The following is a 21,858-nucleotide window of genomic DNA, read 5'->3' as shown; positions in this document are numbered from 1 at the left end:
CTTTAATAAACTTCTGGGTTGCTTTGGCTGTATGTTTTGGGTTATTGTTCATCTGTAACATGAAGCGCCGCCCAATCAATTTGACTACATTTAGCTGGATTTGAGCAGACAGTATGTTTCTGAACACCTCAGAATTCATTCAGCTGCTTCTGTCCTGTGTCACATCATCAATAAACACTAGTGTCCCAGTGCCACTGGCAGCCATGCACGCCCAAGCCATCACACTGCCTCCACCGTGTTTTACAGATGATGTGGTATGCTTTGGATAATGAGCTGTTCCACGCCTTCTCCATACTTTTTTCTTGCCATCACTCTGGTAGAGGTTGATCTTGGTTTCATCTGTCCAAAGAATGTTTTTCCAGGACTGTGCTGGCTTTTTTAGATATTCTTTAGCAAAGTCCAATCTAGCCTTTCTATTCTTGAGGCTTATGAGTGGCTTGCACCTTGCAGTGCACCCTCTGTATTTACTTTCATGCAGTCTTCTCTTTATGGTAGACTTGGATATCGATATGCCTACCCCCTGGAGAGTGTTGTTCACTTGGTTGGCTGTTGTGAAGGGGTTTCTCTTCACCATGGAAATGATTCTGCGATCATCCCCCACTGTTGTCTTCCGTGGACGTCCACGTCTTTTTGCACTGCTGAGTTCACCAGTGCTTGCTTTCTTTCTCAGGATGTACCAAACTGTAGATTTTGCTACTCGTAATATTGTAGCAATTTCTCCGATGGGTTTTTTCTGTTTTCACAGCTAAAGGATGGCTTCTTTCACCTGCATGGAGAGTTCCTTTGACCGCATGTTGTCTGTTCACAGCAAACTCTAACGACGGACTTGCTCACACCTGCCCATGAAAGAGCCTTTGATTCAATTGTCCAATTACTTTTGAGCCCCTGAAATGAAGGGATTGTGTTAAAAAATGCTTTAGTTGCCTCACATTTTTATGCAATCGTTTTGTTCACCCCACTGAATTAAAGCTGAAAGTCTGCACTTCAACTGCATCTGAGTTGTTTCATTTAAAATTCATTGTAGTAATGTACAGAACCAAAATTAGAAAAAAGTTGTCTCTGTCCAAATATTTATGGACTAAACTGTATATAAAAGTATAAGTGCATATTTCATCTAGCTACTGTGCTAGAAAACAAAAAAAGAATTCTACAACACTAAAAAAAACACTTGGTTTTCCATTACTCTAACCATGGCTTTCACTTTTCTGTTGTTGTCTGTTAAACATCATGTTATAATTACTGCAAATACTGTATATCATACATATCAAATTCTTGTTATTATGTGTTAAATGTATGCTACCACCAACTACCAGCAAAAATTCTAGATATCTTATATACAACAAAGCAAGTATGAGTGGTGAGTGTTCTGGTCTCATACTTAATTTAAGGAAGTTAGAAAATAAATACACATTACAGAATATTCAAGTTAATTTTAGGACATGGTTAACAGTTTTGAAAGTTGGGGTATTGTATATTAAATATTTCTGCAACAATGAGTCAAAACTCAAAATATTTCAATTTTTTTGTGTGTGTCCCTATTTGGACCCATTTTAAATATATGCATTTTTGTGGTTATGAATGTAATATTTTATGTATGCTTTTTTGCGGGTATTCCTGTTTTGAATATATGCATTTTTGTAGGTATCCATTGATTGTAATTCGATTAAAATTTTGTATGTACTCCTTTCTTCACAGCTTTTAATTATTTGTTACAGCAATATATTTATTTAACACTTTCAACTTTCTAAGAGGGACCCCTCTCAGTCAAACACCAGTGCCACTCACAAATCAAATTTTTTCTAAACCAGTAAACCTCATATGAAGAACTAAAGAAGAGATAATATGTTTTTGTATTACTTATAGAACAGACTACCAGTTCCTGTGATGATAAAATGTAATCTGAACATCAGAGTCAAAACAGACACATACAATGAAGTTTTGTCAACATACCTTGCAACACCAACAGCACAACCACGAAAGCACAGTGTTAGCACTCACAAATTTAGTTAGATGAAGATGTCACAGTGGTCCAACATGTGTGCAAAACACTAACACACCAAGATACCCATATCTATTGATGTTTGGCTAATGGTTCGCAAAACAGGAACGATCACTCACCAGTCTCACACCATGAAAGTTCATCAATCAATCATTCAAAAAATGGGATGCTTGTAATGGCCTTAGCTTTCAGGCCCTACCAATTAGAAACAAATTAGCAGCACCAGGCATAAAACAAAGTTCACAAACTACAAAAAAGCAATATTTTTCTAGATAAGTAACTGCATTTAGAATATGATGGAAAATTTGAAAAAATAATTAAGAAGACAAGTTTGAACTTACTACAAGCATTTTAAGAATAAGATTACTGAGGAAAGCTTTGTATTTATTAGGTACAACAGTGCAATCCATGCCCTTAATGTGGACATCACAAATCTCCTTTATAAAACACTTCATATACATTAAAAGAACATACAAAATATATCTGAATCCAACAGCTGGGATATTTCTAGTTTCACTGTCTTAACATTAAATTAATTTCAGCATATTAAAGAAAATAAAATGTAATATAAACAACAATGATACGATTGCTTCACATTTGTCTGTTAATATTATCAACAATCCAGACACCCTTTATCTAGAATTTCAACTTACCAAGCTGACGGCCTGTGGCGAGAAGCAGATATTGTCCATAATAAAAATAATATCAGCAGGAGAAATTTTGTCAAAATATTTAGCGCAGGTGTCATAAGCATAAATATAATCAGTCATTGACTGAGGTGTCTTTTTCAGGATTACTGGATCTCCTTTCCAAAACATCTTGCGAAGCCAAACAGCATAAACACTGCTTGGAGACAACATTTTTCCATGTTTCCATGGGATCTTAGGGGCCAGTTTTGAAATAGATAAGGTGTTTTGGCTAGTGAGCACTGGACCCAGGGCATCTAAAGGATCACAGTCTTCATCTGTTAGTTTTCTGTAATTAAGACCTAATATTAAAAAAAAAACATCATTTTAGCTCTAGTGAATGTTAAGTTTCCAAAAACAAAAAACAAACAAGCAAACATAAAATGAACAAAAACGTTAAGAATTAAATAGAGTCAATATTTAAAACAATAACTTTGATGAATAAGATGAATAATAAAATACTTTTAAATAAAACAAGGATTTTTCATGCGCAATTGGTGTGGTGTGTGTGTGTATGTGTGTATATATAAATATTCCCTCGCTCCCCACCTCAATACAGACAACCACACAATGCTCAGTCCCTTCTGTCTTCTTCTTCTTTGTTGTCGTCTTCTACTTCTTCCTTCACTGCCACCTCCACTCCTCTCCCAGCAAGTTTCGTCTTCCTCCTCCCAACTCTGGCAATCAGATAGGGAGTGAGGCGGCTTCTTTTATTCAGTATCTGGGAGTGCTCCAGGTGGTTCATGAGGATTACCTGGAATCACCCCCAGGTGTCGTGGAAATCCATCATATGGCTTTGCAGCTCCCCCTAGCAGCCCTCATGGAATCCAACAGGGCTGTACCAAATTCTAAGTGCTGGCATGCCCTGTGGGAATCCATGGTGCCACAGCCACCCAGGAGGGTTGAAAACAGGACTTATGACAAGATTTGAGTCAAGTATGTGTGTTATTTCCTAGAGCATTCCTGCTGTTCAAGTGCATTCACTTTAAGCAAAAATATAGACCAAGAACATACACAGCATGTTTACACTGTTTGATTTTCTTAGAGTAAAAAAAAAAATAAAAAATATATATCTATATATTTTTTTAATTAAAAAAAACAGCTTTAAAGGTAATTCAAACCTTGAAAATACAGCAGTACACAAAAACGGGGCACACAGTGAGTACAAAGTGATGTAAATGACCATGTGTCTTTAGTCAAAGTAGCTCACAAATAAAAAATGAATGATCTTTGTAACATTCTTTGGCATTTTCTCTTTATTAGCATAATTTGCGATAGTTTAATTTAGACAAATTTACAATTTGTAGAATTGTAGAAGTTATTTGCCATTGTCTTTTAGCAAGACAGTTTTTGCATACTTGGATGCTTCTACCATAAAACAGCAGCAAATCAGAGATCTTGAGTGCAAAAGTGACTTTTGGAATGCTACTAGATCCCTGAGCAGATTCATGTTCCTGCTGTACCAGAGCTTTCTGACCTGTTGATATTAATATAGTGCCTTATCAAGCAGTTATATCAGTATTAAAAATCAAATACTTTTCTTCTTTAATATTAAAGTGCTCTATTCTTACTTCACCTAGGGGTGTATGTGTTTGGGGGAATGATCAGGCAGTTAGCAAAAGCTACAAGACATAAGAAATAACATTTTTGACAGCACTAGCTTTAAGACATGAACGCACCAACACACTTCCAGTTTCCCTCTGCATGTGTGTTTTGTTTTTAAATGTATCTGAAAGTTTACCAATAATTTTTAGCCTATTACTTGGCTCAGTGTTATATACTTGGGGGATCTAACAATGCATCACGTAGCATTGGTCGTGGCAGTGATCTGAAAGAAGAGAAGATTACTTAACAGTGAAGAACTGTAGAGGGTGTCTGGACACAAAAGGAGAAAAACTAAAAAAGAAAATTTTAAAACCATTTCTCTTGTCTGTGTGAGAGGGAATACAGTAGACCCTCACAAAGACGCGGTTCAGGGTTCGTGGCCTCAATCATTCGCGGATTTTTCCTTAGAACCTAACTAATAATTGTTACCGGAAACCGCAAATATCTTCCGCAATTTTCTATGGCTTTTTTCGTGGCAATACTGCACTGTAGAGAAAACAGGAAGCAACCGTAGAGGAAAACACGACTTGGGATGGTGAAAGTAGCCATTCTGAGAGCATTCTACTCTACTAGAATTTGAAACTGCAACTCCCAGCAGTCCCTGCAGTGGCTCTGATTAATAATAATACATTTTATTTATACAGCGCCTTTCCCATGCTCAAGGCACTTACAGAATATAATAAAGAACGGCAGAATATACAGTATATAGCATTGTACAAACCAGATAAATCTGATTGGTCTTCTGCTGAGGGTGCAGGGGCTGTTGGGGTCAAAGGATGTCAGCGCGGCTTTTAAAAAGGGGGCTGGTAACCAAAAAAAAACAAAAGTTTTTGTAATTTGTGTTTCACATTTCTGTCTTTCTTCCTGCCTTCTGTTGGATTACCTGAACTTGTTCGTTTTGTCCTGGATCATTTCGGGGTTGGGGTCTAGATTGTTTGCTGTCTGCCTGTATACATGAGGACGTAAGTGGATTCATTGCCATCCTGCTAAGAAAGGAGCACTCATGAACCCGTCCACCCATCTTCACCATTTCAGGAACTACCGGTAGGACTATCTTTACATTCCCATTCAACGTGCGAATCTCTGAACTATCTATTTTCATCATTACATTTCATCAGTTGACGTTTTTCATGGACTTTACTATGTATTTTGTTTGTGCTTTGTTGTATTTAATGTATAATCGCCATAAGGGGAACAGGGGTGGTATCATTGCTTTCATTACATTCTTTATTTGTTGTTTGATTACCGGTTTGCTTTGTTTTTGTCTCTCTTTTTGAGTGTGTGCGGGTATGGTCTTCTCAACGGTGTGAATCTTAGCGGCACTGGATCGCTACAGCATTATTCATTTCTCCTTGCTGCTGATTGACTGCTGCCCTGTGACGCATCTCCAGCTGAGTGTTCTCGTGTTTTCTGTTTTGTTCTTGTTAACCCTTAAACCGCCGCAACCGGCTATAGTCGGTTCCCAGTGCAATTTACCAGCACACCGGAGCTGATCAGTCAGTGCTGTACATTTGTTGAGCAGCCAGCTCATGACCACTGCCGGCCCCTGCAGCACTGAAGACTCACTGTCTCTGGGATTGAGCTGCTGCACTAGACTAGCCTTCAGTCATCAGTGTTGGCCTCTGTGTACCTGCGTGCAGCCAGTTCAAGCGCAGTTGGCTCAATGATTTACTGAATTTCATCAATGGCGTCAGTTGCACCTTGCACATATTGTTCCAGTAGTTTTTTTTAAATAGTTTTTACAGTTCATTGGCAGTGTGTGAAACGATCAGTGTTGCAGTAATTGTGATCCTCTTTACATGAAAAAAATGTGTTCCGTTAAAATATCACTTTTTCTTTCTGAATTGTGATGTGTACTTAAAAAGTGCAGCAAAAAAGTATTTGGCGTCCAGGGATGCATTAACCCCCAAGTATATGACAGTTTAAGGGTTAAAGCCCCAAGATGCGCATATAGTGGTAACATCGGTATTTTACATTCTAGCACTGCAGGTGACATATCAGTACTGTACAGTATACGGGTTTACCTTTACATTCTTTTTTTTAGGTAATGTATTAAGCTGAGGTTGAAATAAAATTAAAGTGTTTTGGGGGCATATTTAGAATTTAAACTATAAAAATAGGCATTTTTTTTAACCACATCCATAATTTGCATTTTTTCACAATTTGCGGGTGCTCCAGGAACATAACTCCTGCGAATTTTGGGGGTGTACTGTATGTCCTACCAGTTGACTTAAAATTTCTTAGAGAATTCTTAACGAAAACAGCAATTCTCAAGTTGTCAGGCTCTATTGTACATATAGGGATTGGTACAAAAATGACCAGATAGGCAAGAGAGAATAGTCTCGACCTGGTTGTGCTGTATGACATCCCAGGTAAAATCAAAGATTTAATCCTAGACTATTTTAATAGTGTCAGCCTCAGAGTTACCAATGGGTTCACAACTTTTGACTGGAAATGGCTGGAGAAGGGGACTATCACTGGATGCATTTTTCCTTGGCCATGAACATGCTGGTCAAGTCAGAAGAACTGGAGTTTAGAGAACTCTTGATCAAGTCAAGTATCCATCATCCTGCCATCAGAGCTGACATGAATAGCTTGATAGTAGCAACTACGCTAGTGCAGAGGTACAAATAGTTTGTTTCTTTTTAGGAGGAATACTTATTCATATCATCTCAGAAAATCTAGGCAAAAGCCTGGAGAAAAACCTTCACATGCATTCTGTAGGACAACATATCTATTTAGAACACCAGTAAGAATGTAGACCCTTGGCTGAAAGCAACAAACAAGTTCAAGGTTTGTATCTACCAGAATAGCATCTTACTAGAGATCCTCTGGCTCCTCCTGGTATACTATTTCTGACATCTCCACTGTTGAGATCGCTAACAAGAAGATAAACAATTATCTCTGTAGTTGGCTGAGTCTCCCAAGAAGTTTGAGCAATATCACTTTGTACAGGGACAAAAATAAGTTAAAGCTCCAACTTGAGCAAAGAGTTTGTGGATACCCATGCAAGAGAGACCTATGGATATCTCCAACAACCTAACGATTTCATAAGGGACACTGAAGTGAGGACTGGGAGGAAGTGTAGCACAATAAAGTGCAGCTAAACAGCCTGAGGAACAGTTGCAACATGAACCACTGGTTGTATCAGTTGCATCTGGAAGAGCAGGCCTGTGTAGTATTTCTATGCCTCGTTATGGGATTCAAGGCAAACACTGACAAAAGCTGGTGTAAGAAGTGGTGCAAAAAGAGGTGGAGGAAGTACAAGTTAGTAAAACAGCAGAAATGTGGTAGCAGGGTCTGTTGCAATAAGCTCCTGTTTCAGTCCATCTATAATGTGCTCCCTCGCCCATTAAAACTCTGTTGTTGGGGCAAATAAGAGGAACAATACAGTAGCTCCTTATAAGCTTCTAGAAAACCTTGTATGAAGGACACTAAGAATGATATTGAAAGTACTCACTAAATCCTCTGACTGTGGCACTACATTTCACCTGCATTATTATCATTCTTTAATATTATTTATTGTATCAGTATGCTGCTGCTGAAGAATGTGAATTTCCCGTTGGGATTAATAAAGTATGTATGTATGTATGTATGTATGTATGTATGTATGTATGTATGTATGTATGTATGTATGTATGTATGTATGTATGTATGTATGTATGTATCTATCTATCTATCTATCTATCTATCTATCTATCTATCTATCTATCTATCTATCTATCTATCTATCTATCTATCTATCTACATGGAGCAAGTACCACCTGTCAGCAAGACAATTTTCGTTAGAGCAGGGTAAAGGCTGTACTGGAAGCTGAAGGTGGACCTAGGAACACCATGGATATACGTGGGCCAGACATTGTAGCCTGAATTATGATGGCACATAGTTTTGGTTGAGCTGAACATGCCTTGAGAAAACTAGATGGTGAAGACCAAAGAGAGGGAGAAGGCAAAGAATGTAGACTTCGTGTTCATGTCCCACTGAAGCAGGGTACAGAAAGTTGTGCAGCTCACTTCTTCTGAAAGGCCTACAATCTACTGGATATCAGAAATTGCCTAAGAGAGGCCATTATAACCATCAATGAGAGTGCTGAAACAGCCTTTAGATGGCTGTGCATCAGAATGAGTGAGCCATGGACTGGTGTGTCCAATGATGTGTGCATTTAAAGATGCCTGGAATAAACAATAACAAACTCATAAATCTTTCTAAACTTACTTGTTACCTTTAAAACATAGTTAAATAAAGAGTCTGAATCAGAAAAGTAGAACAGCCTATCATTTGTATTTAAAGGATTCTTTTGTTCTGAGCTATTACACTGATTTCCCTGAAACTCCATGCTGTTATGCAGACCTGTAGTGTGGCACAGTAGCTATGGAGGCCAAAAAAAGCAGAAAAAGAAGGCAACCTTGGCTTAAATCATGGCTTGGTATAAATTAAAGATGTCTGTGTTTACATTAGTCATTTATAGTTCACTGTCTTGCTGGACCCATGAATGGAGACTACAATGTCTTCACAGTTACATAAATGTAAAAATAAAATATAATTTGTGAATAGCTGAGGCAGCCACGAACAAGGGAAAAAAATCCATGCTTCAGACACTTTGATTCTTTAGTAAGTCTTTGACTGGGTTTATACTTCACGTGATGCAATACAGTGGGGCAAAAAAGTATTTAGTCAGCCACCAATTGTGCAAGTTCTCCCACTTAAAAAGATAAGAGAGGCCTGTAATTTTCATCATAGATATACCTCAACTATGAGAGACAAAATGAGAAAAAAGAAAATCCAGAAAATCACATTGTCTGATTTTTGAAGAATTTATTTGCAAATTATGGTGGAAAAAAAGTATTTGGTCAATAACAAAAGTGCATCTCAATACTTTGTTATATACCCTTTGTTGGCAATGACAGAGGTCAAATGTTTTCTGTAAGTCTTCACAAGATTTTCACACACTGTTGCTGGTATTTTGGCCCATTCCTCCATGCAGATCTCCTCTAGAGCAGTGATGTTTTGGGGCTGTCGCTGGCAACACGGACTTTTAACTCCCTCCAAAGATTTTCTATGGGGTGGAGATCTGGAGACTGGCTAGGCCACTCCAGGACCTTGAAATGCTTCTTACGAAGCCACTCCTTCGTTACCCGGGCGGTGTGTTTGGGATCATTGTCATGCTGAAAGACCCAGCCACGTTTCATCTTCAATGCCCTTGCTGATGGAAGGAGGTTTTCACTCAAAATCTGACGATACATGGCCCCATTCATTCTTTCCTTTACACGGATCAGTCGTCCTGCTCCCTTTGCAGAAAAACAGCCCCAAAGCATGATGTTTCCACCCCCATGCTTTACAGTAGGTATGGTGTTCTTTGGATGCAACTCAGCATTCTTTCTCCTCCAAACACGACGAGTAGAGTTTTTACCAAAAAGTTCTATTTTGGTTTCATCTGACCATATGACATTCTCCCAATCCTCTTCTGGATCATCCAAATGCTCTCTAGCAAACTTCAGACGGGCCTGCACATGTACTGGCTTAAGCAGGGGGACACGTCTGGCACTGCAGGATTTGAGTCCCTGGCGGCGTAGTGTGTTACTGATGGTAGCCTTTGTTACTTTGGTCCCAGCTCTCTGCAGGTCATTCACTAGGTCCCCCCGTGTGGTTCTGGGATTTTTGCTCACCGTTCTTGTGATCATTTTGACCCCACGGGGTGAGATTTTGCGTGGAGCCCCAGATCGAGGGAGATTATAAGTGGTCTTGTATGTCTTCCATTTTCTAATAATTGCTCCCACAGTTGATTTCTTCATACCAAGCTGCTTACCTATTGCAGATTCAGTCTTCCCAGCCTGGTACAGGTCTACAATTTTGTTTCTGGTGTCCTTTGACAACTCTTTGGTCTTGGCCATAGTGGAGTTTGGAGTGTGACTGTTTGAGGTTGTGGACAGGTGTCTTTTATATTGATAACGAGTTCAAACAGGTGCCATTAATACAGGTAACGAGTGGAGGACAGAGGAGCCTCTTACAGAAGAAGTTACAGGTCTGTGAGAGCCAGAAATCTTGCTTGTTTGTAGGTGACCAAATACTTATTTTAAACCATAATTTGCAAATAAATTCTTTAAAATCAGACAATGTGATTTTATGGATTTTTTTTTCTCATTTTGTCTCTCATAGTTGAGGTATACCTATGATGAAAATTACAGGCCTCTCTCATCTTTTTAAGTGGGAGAACTTGCGCAATTGGTGGCTGACTAAATACTTTTTTGCCCCACTGTACGTGCTCCTGAGAATGCTTCTGCTACACAAGTGGAGTACTGTTTATACTTGCGCGGGTACATTACGTAAATCTGGAAGAATCCACCAGGTGGCAGCACGAGATATCATCACGGTGAAAAAAGTGTTGGCTTTCCTATGTTGTGAATTGCCTGACACATCCAATAAATTTTTGTCACAATATATCTGAAAGGATGAATGTTTAATGATTACATCCATCAATCCAGGGGTACAACCATTCCATCATGCATTAGGCGCGAGGCAGAAATAATCCCTGTATGGAGCATCAGCACTTTGCAAGGTGAATACAGCACACACACACACTAGCGTCATTTTAGCATCACCAAATCCCCAAACCTGCATGTCTTTGGAAGGAAACCAGAGCTCACTGTTGAAATCCACCAGAAAAACATGAAAAACTCCAGGCCCTAGGGACATGACTCCCTGAGAGGCAGCAGTGTAATCCGCTTCACCATCGTGCCGCCATCACATGTGTAATTATTAACAGCATTCATTATTTAAATGAAGTTAACGATTTATCTGTAAAAAGTAATATACTTTCTTTAATGCATTTCATCATGAAAGTGATATGAAGTTTATCTAAGGATTGTAAATGTGCAAAGACCTTGAATATCATATATTTAATGTGTTCTGTGTGGCATTTGTTGCTTGCCGCTGCTGTCAGTTTAGGAGGAAGCCCCAGAAGCACGTAGTGATTAACAACTGGGTCGGTTATAAGATGACGTTTATGACTGTCTATTTTAATGACAAAATAAACTACGAGATTAAAGTGGGAATTTCGAGATTAAATCCAAAATTTCCACTTTAATCAGTAAAAAAAACTTTAAAGTGGAACTTAGAATTGAAAATTGGTTCCATTATATATTCCCCCAAGCAGAAATGTTGTTTGTTAGAGTAAGAAAGTCTATACTCTGCAAAAAATGATGCAGTTTGATGTTAAACATACATACTAAAGTAAGGTAAGTGTTGATGGTGCCAGAGAATACTTTAATTATGGCTTGATTACCACAAGCTGGTATAAATTTTACTGTACCTGTCCCAATATTGTCCCTATACACCTATGCACTTAACACACAGCCAAATATATACTGTCCAGTTTTCAAGATTTTCAACTATTCTTTGTTAGTATGGGAGCATTTAATGACCAATTACTCTACTTTATGAAAATAAACAACCTCCACAGCCAGAGTGATTAAAAAAAAGAACTATGAAAGTATATTATAATTCAAAATCCTGTGAACAGAAATGTTTCAAATCATATCACATCAAACAGTATCGGTTAAAAAAAAAAAAACAGAAAGCATGACACCAATTTAATCCATGTTGTCTAGTATGCCACACAGATACAAATGTATTAATATTATAAATATCAAAAATAGCATTTTAAACACCGACCTCTCAAATTCTGATCTGATAAAACTTCAAATTGACTGCAAATAATATAAATAATGTAAATACTAAAAATGATGCCATTCTAATATAAAAAAGAAGTTAAAGAAGAAAAGCAGGTTTGACGCCAAGAAGCCAACCATACAATGAAACATTAATTTATGTGTGTGCCTGTTAATATATAATAAATAATCTTAAATTATGTACTCTGATTAACATTACAGACCTGACAATAGTATAAAAACAGCCATACCTGTAGCAACTGCCTTCAGTTTTTTTAGTAGCCGTACATGAGTTTCTGGTTTGATGCGATTTTTTACAAGATCTGAACAATCACATTTTTCTAACAAAGTAAAGTAGTAAAGTAGGCGAAGATGATCAGTGCCTTCAATGCTGGGGTACACATATTTTGTCATGTGATCATGAAAACTTTCAGGATTCGACTTAAGAATTTGCAGGAGACCCAGTCCTTGTATTCTGTCTTCAATTTCATTTGTGGAAAGTCTGTTAAAATAATAATAAAGAACAGGGCACCTTCTAAGATTATGATGAAGCAAAAGGGGAATTTAAAAAATAAATTGAAACAGAGTATCTATTAATCTTATTACAAACAGGATCTCAGTATGTAGTGTTTAAATATTGCCGTTTTAGATGATTTTTTTTTTTTTTTTTTTTATAAAATTTGAGAAAAACTCTAGAAATCTGATTACTTCATTTTTCTGCCCATCTTGATGCTAGGATTTATAATTTTCAATTTATTTTTCTTACACTGCTAATATATGCTAATAAAAGGACTTTTGCTTAAATAATAACTCCTTTTATAATGATCAACATGTACAGAGATCCTTTTGAACATATTGTAAACATTCTCCAAAAATTACTTCCAAATGTTCAAAATTGTGCTCCTATGTAAGAATATTGTAATTTCCTACATTTTACTATGTATTTCGGGTTAGTTATAAAACAGAAAACTTACTTCTATGTTCCAAAACAACAAATAATTGCAGCATTATGAACAAAGGTTCATTTTCATTTTAATTAAGCATCACAGTTCTTGTATTAAATGAGACAGAATAACATTATGGTAGGAGGTTCAAAAGAGAGAAACTTTAGAAACAACACTCTAAAGACAGGTTGCTAGATCAGGTTAATTTCTTTAAATGATTGTTGGATTGGTGAAAGAGGAGTGCAGTTTTAAGTGCACCAAGCTGCATTGAATGCACTTAGGCATCAGATTAATAACCAATAATATATATCAATAATATATATTTCATATGGGACCGCTATTGCTCTTACCATTTATTGTAATTTCCTGTACCTATGAAACATTTAAAGGTTCATCAGCCTGGTAGTATGAGTTACATTTCTTTTTACAATGAAACCATCTATAGTATTAATTTTTCTCCTTGAAAGTATCCATCAGGCACTCATATAAGGTAAACAATAATGTTAAAATCTTCAGCTGCTCTCTATCTGCAATAAATCCTCACAGGTGGCGCAGTGGTAGTGCTGCTGCTCTGCAGTAAGGAGACTGTGGAAGATTGTGGGTTCGCTTCCCGGTTCCTCCCTGTGTGGATAGCGCTTTGAGTACTGAGAAAAGCGCTATATAAATGTAATGAATTATTATTATTATTAAACCCAATGGGCACATAGTCTGTCTTTGCTTATTCCATTTGAAAAGTAATTTCTGCTTTTTTGTTAAAACAGAATAAGCATGTGAAGGACTTTTAAAACTTTCATTTTCATTATTCTTACTTGTGAAACTACAGTTTATTTTATGTAGGTGTGTTGGCTATTTATAATGTTGCATATTTGTCAAACGGCTACCTTTTTTTTTTTTTTTGGAAAAAAAGTCACAAATGTATTCCACAGACTCATAACATCCACTGTAACCTAGTTTTAACATTTGTATGGATAGCAAACAGCTGGAAATAAAAAATGAAAATAAATGGTTTAAATCTCATCCAAAAACTAAATAGATTACTGTTTTCTAGTATAAAACATGTTTACTTATTCATTGTAATTCTTATTTTTACTTTAATACAAGTCTGAATCATTAAAGTAATCAGAACAGATACACTTTCAGACATTGTGTAAGAAAAAAAATATCTCGATACAACCTACTGCACCTAAACAAAGTCTAAAGCACACTATACAATTATGGCTTTTCTTGTTCATAGGTTGTCTGAGCATTGATTGTGTTATATGTCTTAAATATTACAACTTATATGTGATTATCTAAAGTTGCACTATAACTCAAGTCAGTTCAATAAACTTTGGAACAAAATCATCCTTTCATCTGGACTAAATCCAGGTATCAGAAGTTCTGCAACATAAGTTCTGCAAACGAAATATACAATCCTAGAATAACAATACTACCTATGATACTTTACACATTTAATGAAGAAGAAAGACAAAAACAAGAGGCACAATAAATGCCCAAAAAAGACTTTAATCTGATCTTCCAAATAAATAAAGCAAAGACAAGCTGACAAAATCAGGGAAGGCTGCCAAAGAAGTGAATACATAATTATAAATCACTTATAAAGTAAAACACCAATAAAGAGGTATGAAAGCAATTTCTAAGTGGGTTACCTAAACCATAATGAGTAGCTAAATTATAAAGGATTGTAATCATGTACAGAATAAAAATAGATAAGCAAGGCTCTAAAAAGGAGGACAACTTCTGTAAAAAGCAAGAGAGGCCATTAAACTCATTAAGACCATTGGATTTTATAATACTACATTTAAATATATAGAAGGCTTACCTTCTGAGTGTTACATTGTTACATAAAATGTTACATTGTAATCACCTCTACTGGTGGGAGGCACAGTTTGTTTCCCACAGGAATAAACTTCAAACTTTTATTTATTTTTTCCAATAACAAGTTTTGCAAATGAATATCGAAGCCCATACTTAGAATGTTCACAAGATATACAAATTAAAAAATATGCAAATCTGTGAATTAAGTAAAGGTTTAAAAAAATCAAATCAAAAAACAATTATGTGCACACCAAAAAAGACCTCAAAATCTATAAACATGCATATATTCATGAGTTCAATTATGCTCCTCAATTTCTTTTCTGTACCACTGCAAACGTATGTATGTGAAGTTTGCACATTCTCTATGTGTAAGTATTACTCTAACTTTTCCTCCACATCCCAAAATCCTGCATGTTAGGTCAACTGGAGAGAGTAAACTGGTTTCATAATAGACAGTCGAAGTGTGTTTGGCAGTGTGCCCAGTGATGCAATGGGACACCCCTTTGTATGTTACTTGTGACGAGTGACCAATGCTACTGGCTCTGGCAGCCCATAATTCCCAACTATTAAAAATTGGTTAAAGGATGGATGGAGGTTTGACTTTGGAGAGCCTCTTTTACATATTGCAGACTTCAACAATAACATATTCTCTCACTAAGTTTTCCTCTCCTACTGTAGCTATCCAGACTAAACCACACAGGACTCTGCATTTAAATATAATTTTCCTTGAAGGCTACACACAAGAATTACACTATTATCTGTCCCAGTTTAAACCTGTGACGTCTGGAAGAAGCTCCTTTACAGCATAAGCTAATAGGAGAACTCTTATGCTCATGTGGGCAGGGGCTGTTTCTAACCACTGCTAGAAGAACACTTCCTGGTGATATCAAGCTTTGCTCACATGGCATTTAATGTATGATGTTGTAGTTATTGTCTGTGCAGTATTCATTCTATGTTGTTAGTATTATAGTAATGTCACTAGTCTGTAGGAGAAATACATGTATAAATATTATTGAACTGTGTTACACATGACAAAAAAAAACTAAGTTCTTGAACCTAAAATGTTTAGCATTTACATAACTAGTTCAGAGGCAAATTTCATTTGTTTTGCACAGACAATACAAGATTACAAAGGAGATCTAAAGAAAAAAAAAAGAAATATTACAATGATGCGTTCCTGTGGCTGCTTGTCTGGCTGCTAAACAAAGTCATTTATCTTTCAGAATTCACTAAAATATAACCTGCAAGTTTTCATTTGTGAACAGAATGGTACAACATGAAGGTGTTTTTTTTATCTGTATAGTCCTAAATAATAAAGATAATGACTGAACACCTTTTAATTTAATTCACATTGGATAATAGCATATTCACACTTCTAGATGATAATCAGATCAAGCAGTAGTCAATTCTCAACTGAAATTGTCCAGCTTATTAATAAAAATTAATAATAATATTATATGATATTTACAAAAGACATACCATCACTGACATATTACTTAAACAGTAATAACTATAATTCAAAGACTGAAACTAGTTATTTTCTTTTTTTGGATTTTTTAAAATTTATTTTAACAATAAACCAGAGCACTCTGTATTGGTAAAATGTAATCATATAGTACAGATTCAAATGTTAATTAAAATGAACAGGTGCATAAAGACACTAAGCAACCCATAAATGTCACTGACACTACCTGGATGTACCAATCAGGATGAATGAAGTTGTGCCTGTACCATACAAGCATTCTAAAGTTTAAAAAAAAAAAATCAATTTCAATGGACGATGTTCTACCAAGTGATGCCTGGACAATTTCTGTTCTTGGTTGCAGTTACAGATTTTTGGCAGAAGTGCTTTGGGGAAAAAAGATGATGTCCTATTACTAACCATAGGTAAGAATGACTGAAACGAGTTACGGTGAAGATGTATATTGCTTAAATTAAACAATAATTAAAAAGCGCAGAATTGCTGTCTCTGCTCTGACAGGTACCTTTTTCTCCCTAAACGAAGTCTTGCAGTGCTTATTTAAACCGAATAGTATTCCAGACTTCATCTGAACTGACATAACAACACATATAAGCAGTAAGATGTATACATGTATTTGCACCACCATATCTTTGAATGAATGTTTAGTATGGCTAGGAACACTGTCATTCAAGAAAGGTCCACATTAGAGTATAAAATAAATATTTGGATTTACATGGGATGGAACTGCCACCACACAAGTTAGGTTTTTAAAATATCTTACTGTACTTATGTTATGATTCATTTTTATTAGCAGTTAAAAATTTTGAGCTTTTATTTTTTTGATATTTGTTATTTATAGACTACTATTTGAAGTGAACTGTTTGCTTAAATGTAAATTTTCTGTTTATTTAAATTGAAAAAATACCTTATCTTTTAAGACATTGAAAATTTGATACTAAATGAAACACTAAAACTAATAGCAGATGAGGCTATACTAACAACCTTAGACAACTGATTAAACCTTTTCCACTATGTAGCTAACAATTGGGTTTTTGCCATGAAAATTATGGTGTACCTTAGTGACTACAGACTTCAAGAAGGTGCAGAGTCTTCTTTAGAAGCCTTCCATAAAATGAGTTAAGCAGAGTGTGTGCTTAAGGGTGAGCAAAAGTGAGAGAGTGAGACTGCAAGCATGAGCAGTACTTACGATATTTGCAAGATCTGCTCCTCTGATTAAATCCACTGGATTGGGTATGAGGCCGTCAGCAAGACTCAGACAAAGTCAGAGAAAGTGTGTCCAGATGGTATTGCCTCTCACCCCAAGTGTGTGGTGTAAGTATGAGGCCAACAAAGCAATTGTGAAGGCAACGGACAAGATGAAGAAAAGATCTTTGGAGGCATGTAAGAGCAGAGTGCTGTTGGACGCCGGCCAATGAAACAGAAGGTTCTAGTAAACCTCATGTGAGGGAGCAGTGATAATAAAATGTTAGCCAAGTAGTATAAAAAAAAATCACTGAAAATGAAGATCTATGAACATTTAATTTTGTCATATAGTACAGTCACTAAAGGATGGAATTAAAATATATTTCAACATACATCAGATACTCAGCACTCAAAACAGAAACACAAATGAATAATCAATTGGCACATACTGTAGTGTATTGCATGGATACCACATAACAGTCAACACTCAATGCAATTCTCAAATTACAATCCAACAGGATAGAATATAATGTGGTCCCAAATGTTTAATTTTCATGTTCTGTTCAGTCGGCGAAGTGTTAAATCATATTGTACTTAAATAATCGATGTGATTCATGATAATGCTGATGACAACTATTCCAATGCGGCAAGATGTATAAGTTCATGCAGCCTTGAAGCCGTGTCACAGAATATTCAAACAATGGTCACTTAATGGGGCTCTATCCTTCAACTCCCAAACAATAACTGAGAAGTTTAGGGCTGCACATGGAAAAATGTCTAGAGGGATGCTGCAATACTATGGGGTCGAAGGGCTTGCCCAAGGAACTTGGAAAGAGGCTAGTGGACACAGGAAGAAATGAAATTTCTCAAACTCCTAAAGAAATATTTTTATAGAAAATTGGAAAAAAAATACTATGAAACTAAGTTGAGCTTGCTAATAATGATAAATTAAACTACTGAAATGATTTGACAATTTACTTAATTTTTGCAGAAGATCATCCTCCACTGGGAAATGTGTACTAGGGGAAGGAAGCTGTAACCAGCTTGTTTCTAATATAGAGAAGCCACTAGTAGCTAAACAGAAGCTGCTCCAATATAAATAATTCCTCCATGAATGCTAATGGTTGAGCATGATCATCCAGTGATGCAAGTAGTATGTGGATTATACAAAGTGGATGCAAAAAGACTTTTCTGGAAATGTGGGCAGTGACAGGTGCCTGCAGCTACATTTTGTGCGAGTCCTAAAAAACAACTGAGAGGCAACTTGAATACAAGATATACTGCTCTAAATTAGTGAAACAAAATGATTAAACAATTACAGGCATTACACCCTCTAAAAGCATATCATAACATACAGTATTTTAGGTTAAACGCCACCGTACACAGTCTCAGTTTTTCAATTTTTAAGAGTATTATATTTATTCAGTCAACAGAGTTTAGGCCTTAATAACACCTTAAAAAGGTGTGTGTGTGTATTTAAGTATCTCCTACTAAATGATATACATAGTTTGAAATTACATCCTCACTAGACTTGCTGTATAAGGAACAGAATTCCATGCTTCAGTAAATCAGAACTTGAGAATATAGATTTCACAGTGTTATTTTTTTCTAGGCTGCATTTACATAATTTATGTCAACCTTGACTTTATAACTGCAAACCTGACTACATCTGCACTTTTGCCTAATTGAATGTCTCCTCAGCCAAGATAAACAACATTATTGCAATGTGATAAATATTCAAAGCTTTCCATGTACCCTGAATTTTGATGCATTTCAAATAAATGGAAAATATTTTATAATTTTGTTGCCAATAAATTATTAGATTTTAATAGCAGCATGAAAAAATAAATGTTTTCCTGGTGATGATTTGTTTCATAATGTTGAAGACACAACATATTCTTAACACTGAAAACAAAGCAATATTATATAATGTGATTGCAGAAAACTTCAACACCTTTCTTTTAATCGAAAGAAAAGATGAAAGAGAAAGCATGAAGCAGAAATAATATTCCCTACGGCATGCTTTAAAAATCAAAAGGGCAACAGATTTAGTTTTCAGGACAATGACAAAGACTTATGAAACAAGTTTTTATAACCATAAATCAGAGATTACTGAATCTATTACTTAGCAGTGAAACAAGAGTCAGTATGATAGGTTAAATTAGAACAGTCATATCATATTATGCAGCATTACAATGCAATTTGTGATTCATATAAATTGCAAACTGAAAACATTAAGTATTTAAAGAGATTGCCATGTGATAGAATGCATATTTCTTTTTCAGCTTTTATGAATGGTAGTAAAGAAACAAATACTTTAAACAGCACATTGTAATAATATTCATTATAATGTCAGCACCTTAGCATTTATAATTTCATCTTCATATTATCATTCTTCATATTTGATTGGAAATTTAGCTAGTAGAATTTTTTAAGAAGATGAGACAATAATGTTGACTTGCTTGCTGAAGTAAAGTTAAAGCACAGATGCATGTATTAAGCTTCATTTAAAAGCAAAAAGTTTTACTTTGTATTTGCATTTAAAAATAAACACACATACAGGATCTTTATCATGAATATGAAGAAAATACATATACTATTGTGTATATTGTCGCCGGCAATTCGCCATCTCTAACAACAGCCGTGCAACAGACAGCTTCGTAACTGCTCTGGTAAACAGTTCATGTAAGTTCGTTTTTTTTTTTTTTTTTTTAACGAAATACAGGTATTTCTACAGAGCAGTACTGTATTCGCACATGACGCAACTACCCATGTGGATGCACTGAGCACTGATTCAGAATTTGGCTATGAGTATGATGTCCCACCTGCACACTCGCTGAGACTGCCTGAGACCGGCAATTTCACAACAGACTGTCACTTTCTTTTGGTCTAACAAGAAAGAGACAGCCTGTTGCAGGGTTTCCAAGACTTGGCAAAAAGTGTAGGCATGGCATTAAGTATTTTTTGCAACATTATAATCTTCGGTGGCCATTTTTGGTTGAAAAAACGTTTGTTAAACTGAAATTCACATTTTCTTAAAACATAAATTAAACATGATTTTGAATAAACATTTGTCTGGGGTCACAAAAACTATGATTTTGAAAATGTTGTTACTTTGGCATTTGCAGTAACGGGATTTGACCTGAATATAGTATATATGAGACCATAAGTGAAGGAACTTTCTTTGGTTTTGTTTACACAAAATTACTTCTTAATTTGGCACTTAAATTATGCCGGAGATGATTGGGTATGCTCCAAGACTTCAAAATCAATATAACATATATTTTAATAAACATTATACAGATTTTAAATAACTGCAACTCGGCTCTAATGTTTACAAATTTGATTTTTCCTTGCTTTCTAATCCAAAGATGGATCGTATAAAATGCAATTATAAAGCTAAACTACATAAACTTGTCATGCAGTAAACCAAACAGATGTTAATGAATGGATTTCACTGTATGTCACTACATTTTATATATATAAAAAGAGATCCTTTGACAAATTTTGTTACGAGAAAGTTACCCCATTTATTTCTGTTTCTCTTTGTATCTGTGTCAATATCCTTTAAAATAATTTTCTGCATAACATCATTGTTCTTACGGTATATTTTTACAGTTTGTATCGTAGGGGCTGTGACTCAAAGGATGTGCACAATCAGTGTATTTTACATGCACACATATAATCTGGGTTAAGGTGAATAACCCAGTTAAGGCAGAAACCTGACTTCTAAATAATCCATGTTTACATGTGCAAGTAATCTTCTGGTGTTCTCCTTTAGCAAAATTCTCAAATGTCATGCAACTAGCACAAAAAAAAGAGTTAAATGTCATTATCAGCCACCATGAATTCTGAAATGAACATGACAATTCTCTTGTGTTTATTTAGATATGATTAAATAAATTGACACTTTATTTACAGGTTTCTGTTACCAGATTGCTTGCAGCAAACTTTTTTCTGCTTGGCTGTGCGATTGAGCCCTGCAAAGGACCGGTATGTGTGCTTCCTGCCTTACACCCAGTGTTGCTGGAATAATAACAACACAGGAATTTTTACTTCAATAAGATAAGAATTACATTAGGTTACTCTTTACTTTAAAAATTAATCAGACTATGTAACACACAATTCTTCCAACGTGCTACCCTACTGCTCTCAAGAATTTGTTCTTGAGCTTAGCACTGGATGTTCAGTTAATCAACATGAATTTAGCAATTTCTGAAATACTGAGACAGATTATTTCTGACAGGAGAAAGAATAATGTGATCGCCTGAAGATTTGCCTCTGAAAATTAATTTTGTGGAATCTTCTATTCATGGCAACTGAAAACATGTGCAAAATAAATACATGTGCAGGCTAACAGAGTGCAATGGACAGGCGTAGACTAAGAAATCCTTAACAGTAACCCAGTTATGGGTTTACATGGCCACATAATTTTATTATTTGTGAAGAAATTTATATCTGTTAACCAGGTTT

The 21,858-nt window shown here is 35.8% G+C and overlaps 1 protein-coding gene across 1 annotated transcript in view; it reads right to left on the bottom strand.

The window, feature by feature from the left end:
- The window catches only part of nbas (NBAS subunit of NRZ tethering complex), a 463,213-nt gene that overhangs the window by 180,547 nt on the left and 260,808 nt on the right, over positions 1–21,858 (bottom strand). Inside the window, exons 43-44 of the mRNA XM_028796843.2 lie at positions 12,210–12,460; positions 2,653–2,987 (exon numbers count right to left, since the gene is read on the bottom strand). Coding sequence (XP_028652676.1) covers positions 2,653–2,987; positions 12,210–12,460 — 586 coding nt within the window. The remainder of the gene's footprint in view (positions 1–2,652; positions 2,988–12,209; positions 12,461–21,858) is intronic.

This window comes from Erpetoichthys calabaricus, chromosome 3 (genome assembly GCF_900747795.2).
Source record: "Erpetoichthys calabaricus chromosome 3, fErpCal1.3, whole genome shotgun sequence".
In the NCBI taxonomy this organism is placed as follows: Eukaryota; Metazoa; Chordata; class Cladistia; order Polypteriformes; family Polypteridae; genus Erpetoichthys; species Erpetoichthys calabaricus.
This window is presented reverse-complemented; position numbering and strand designations above follow the sequence as displayed.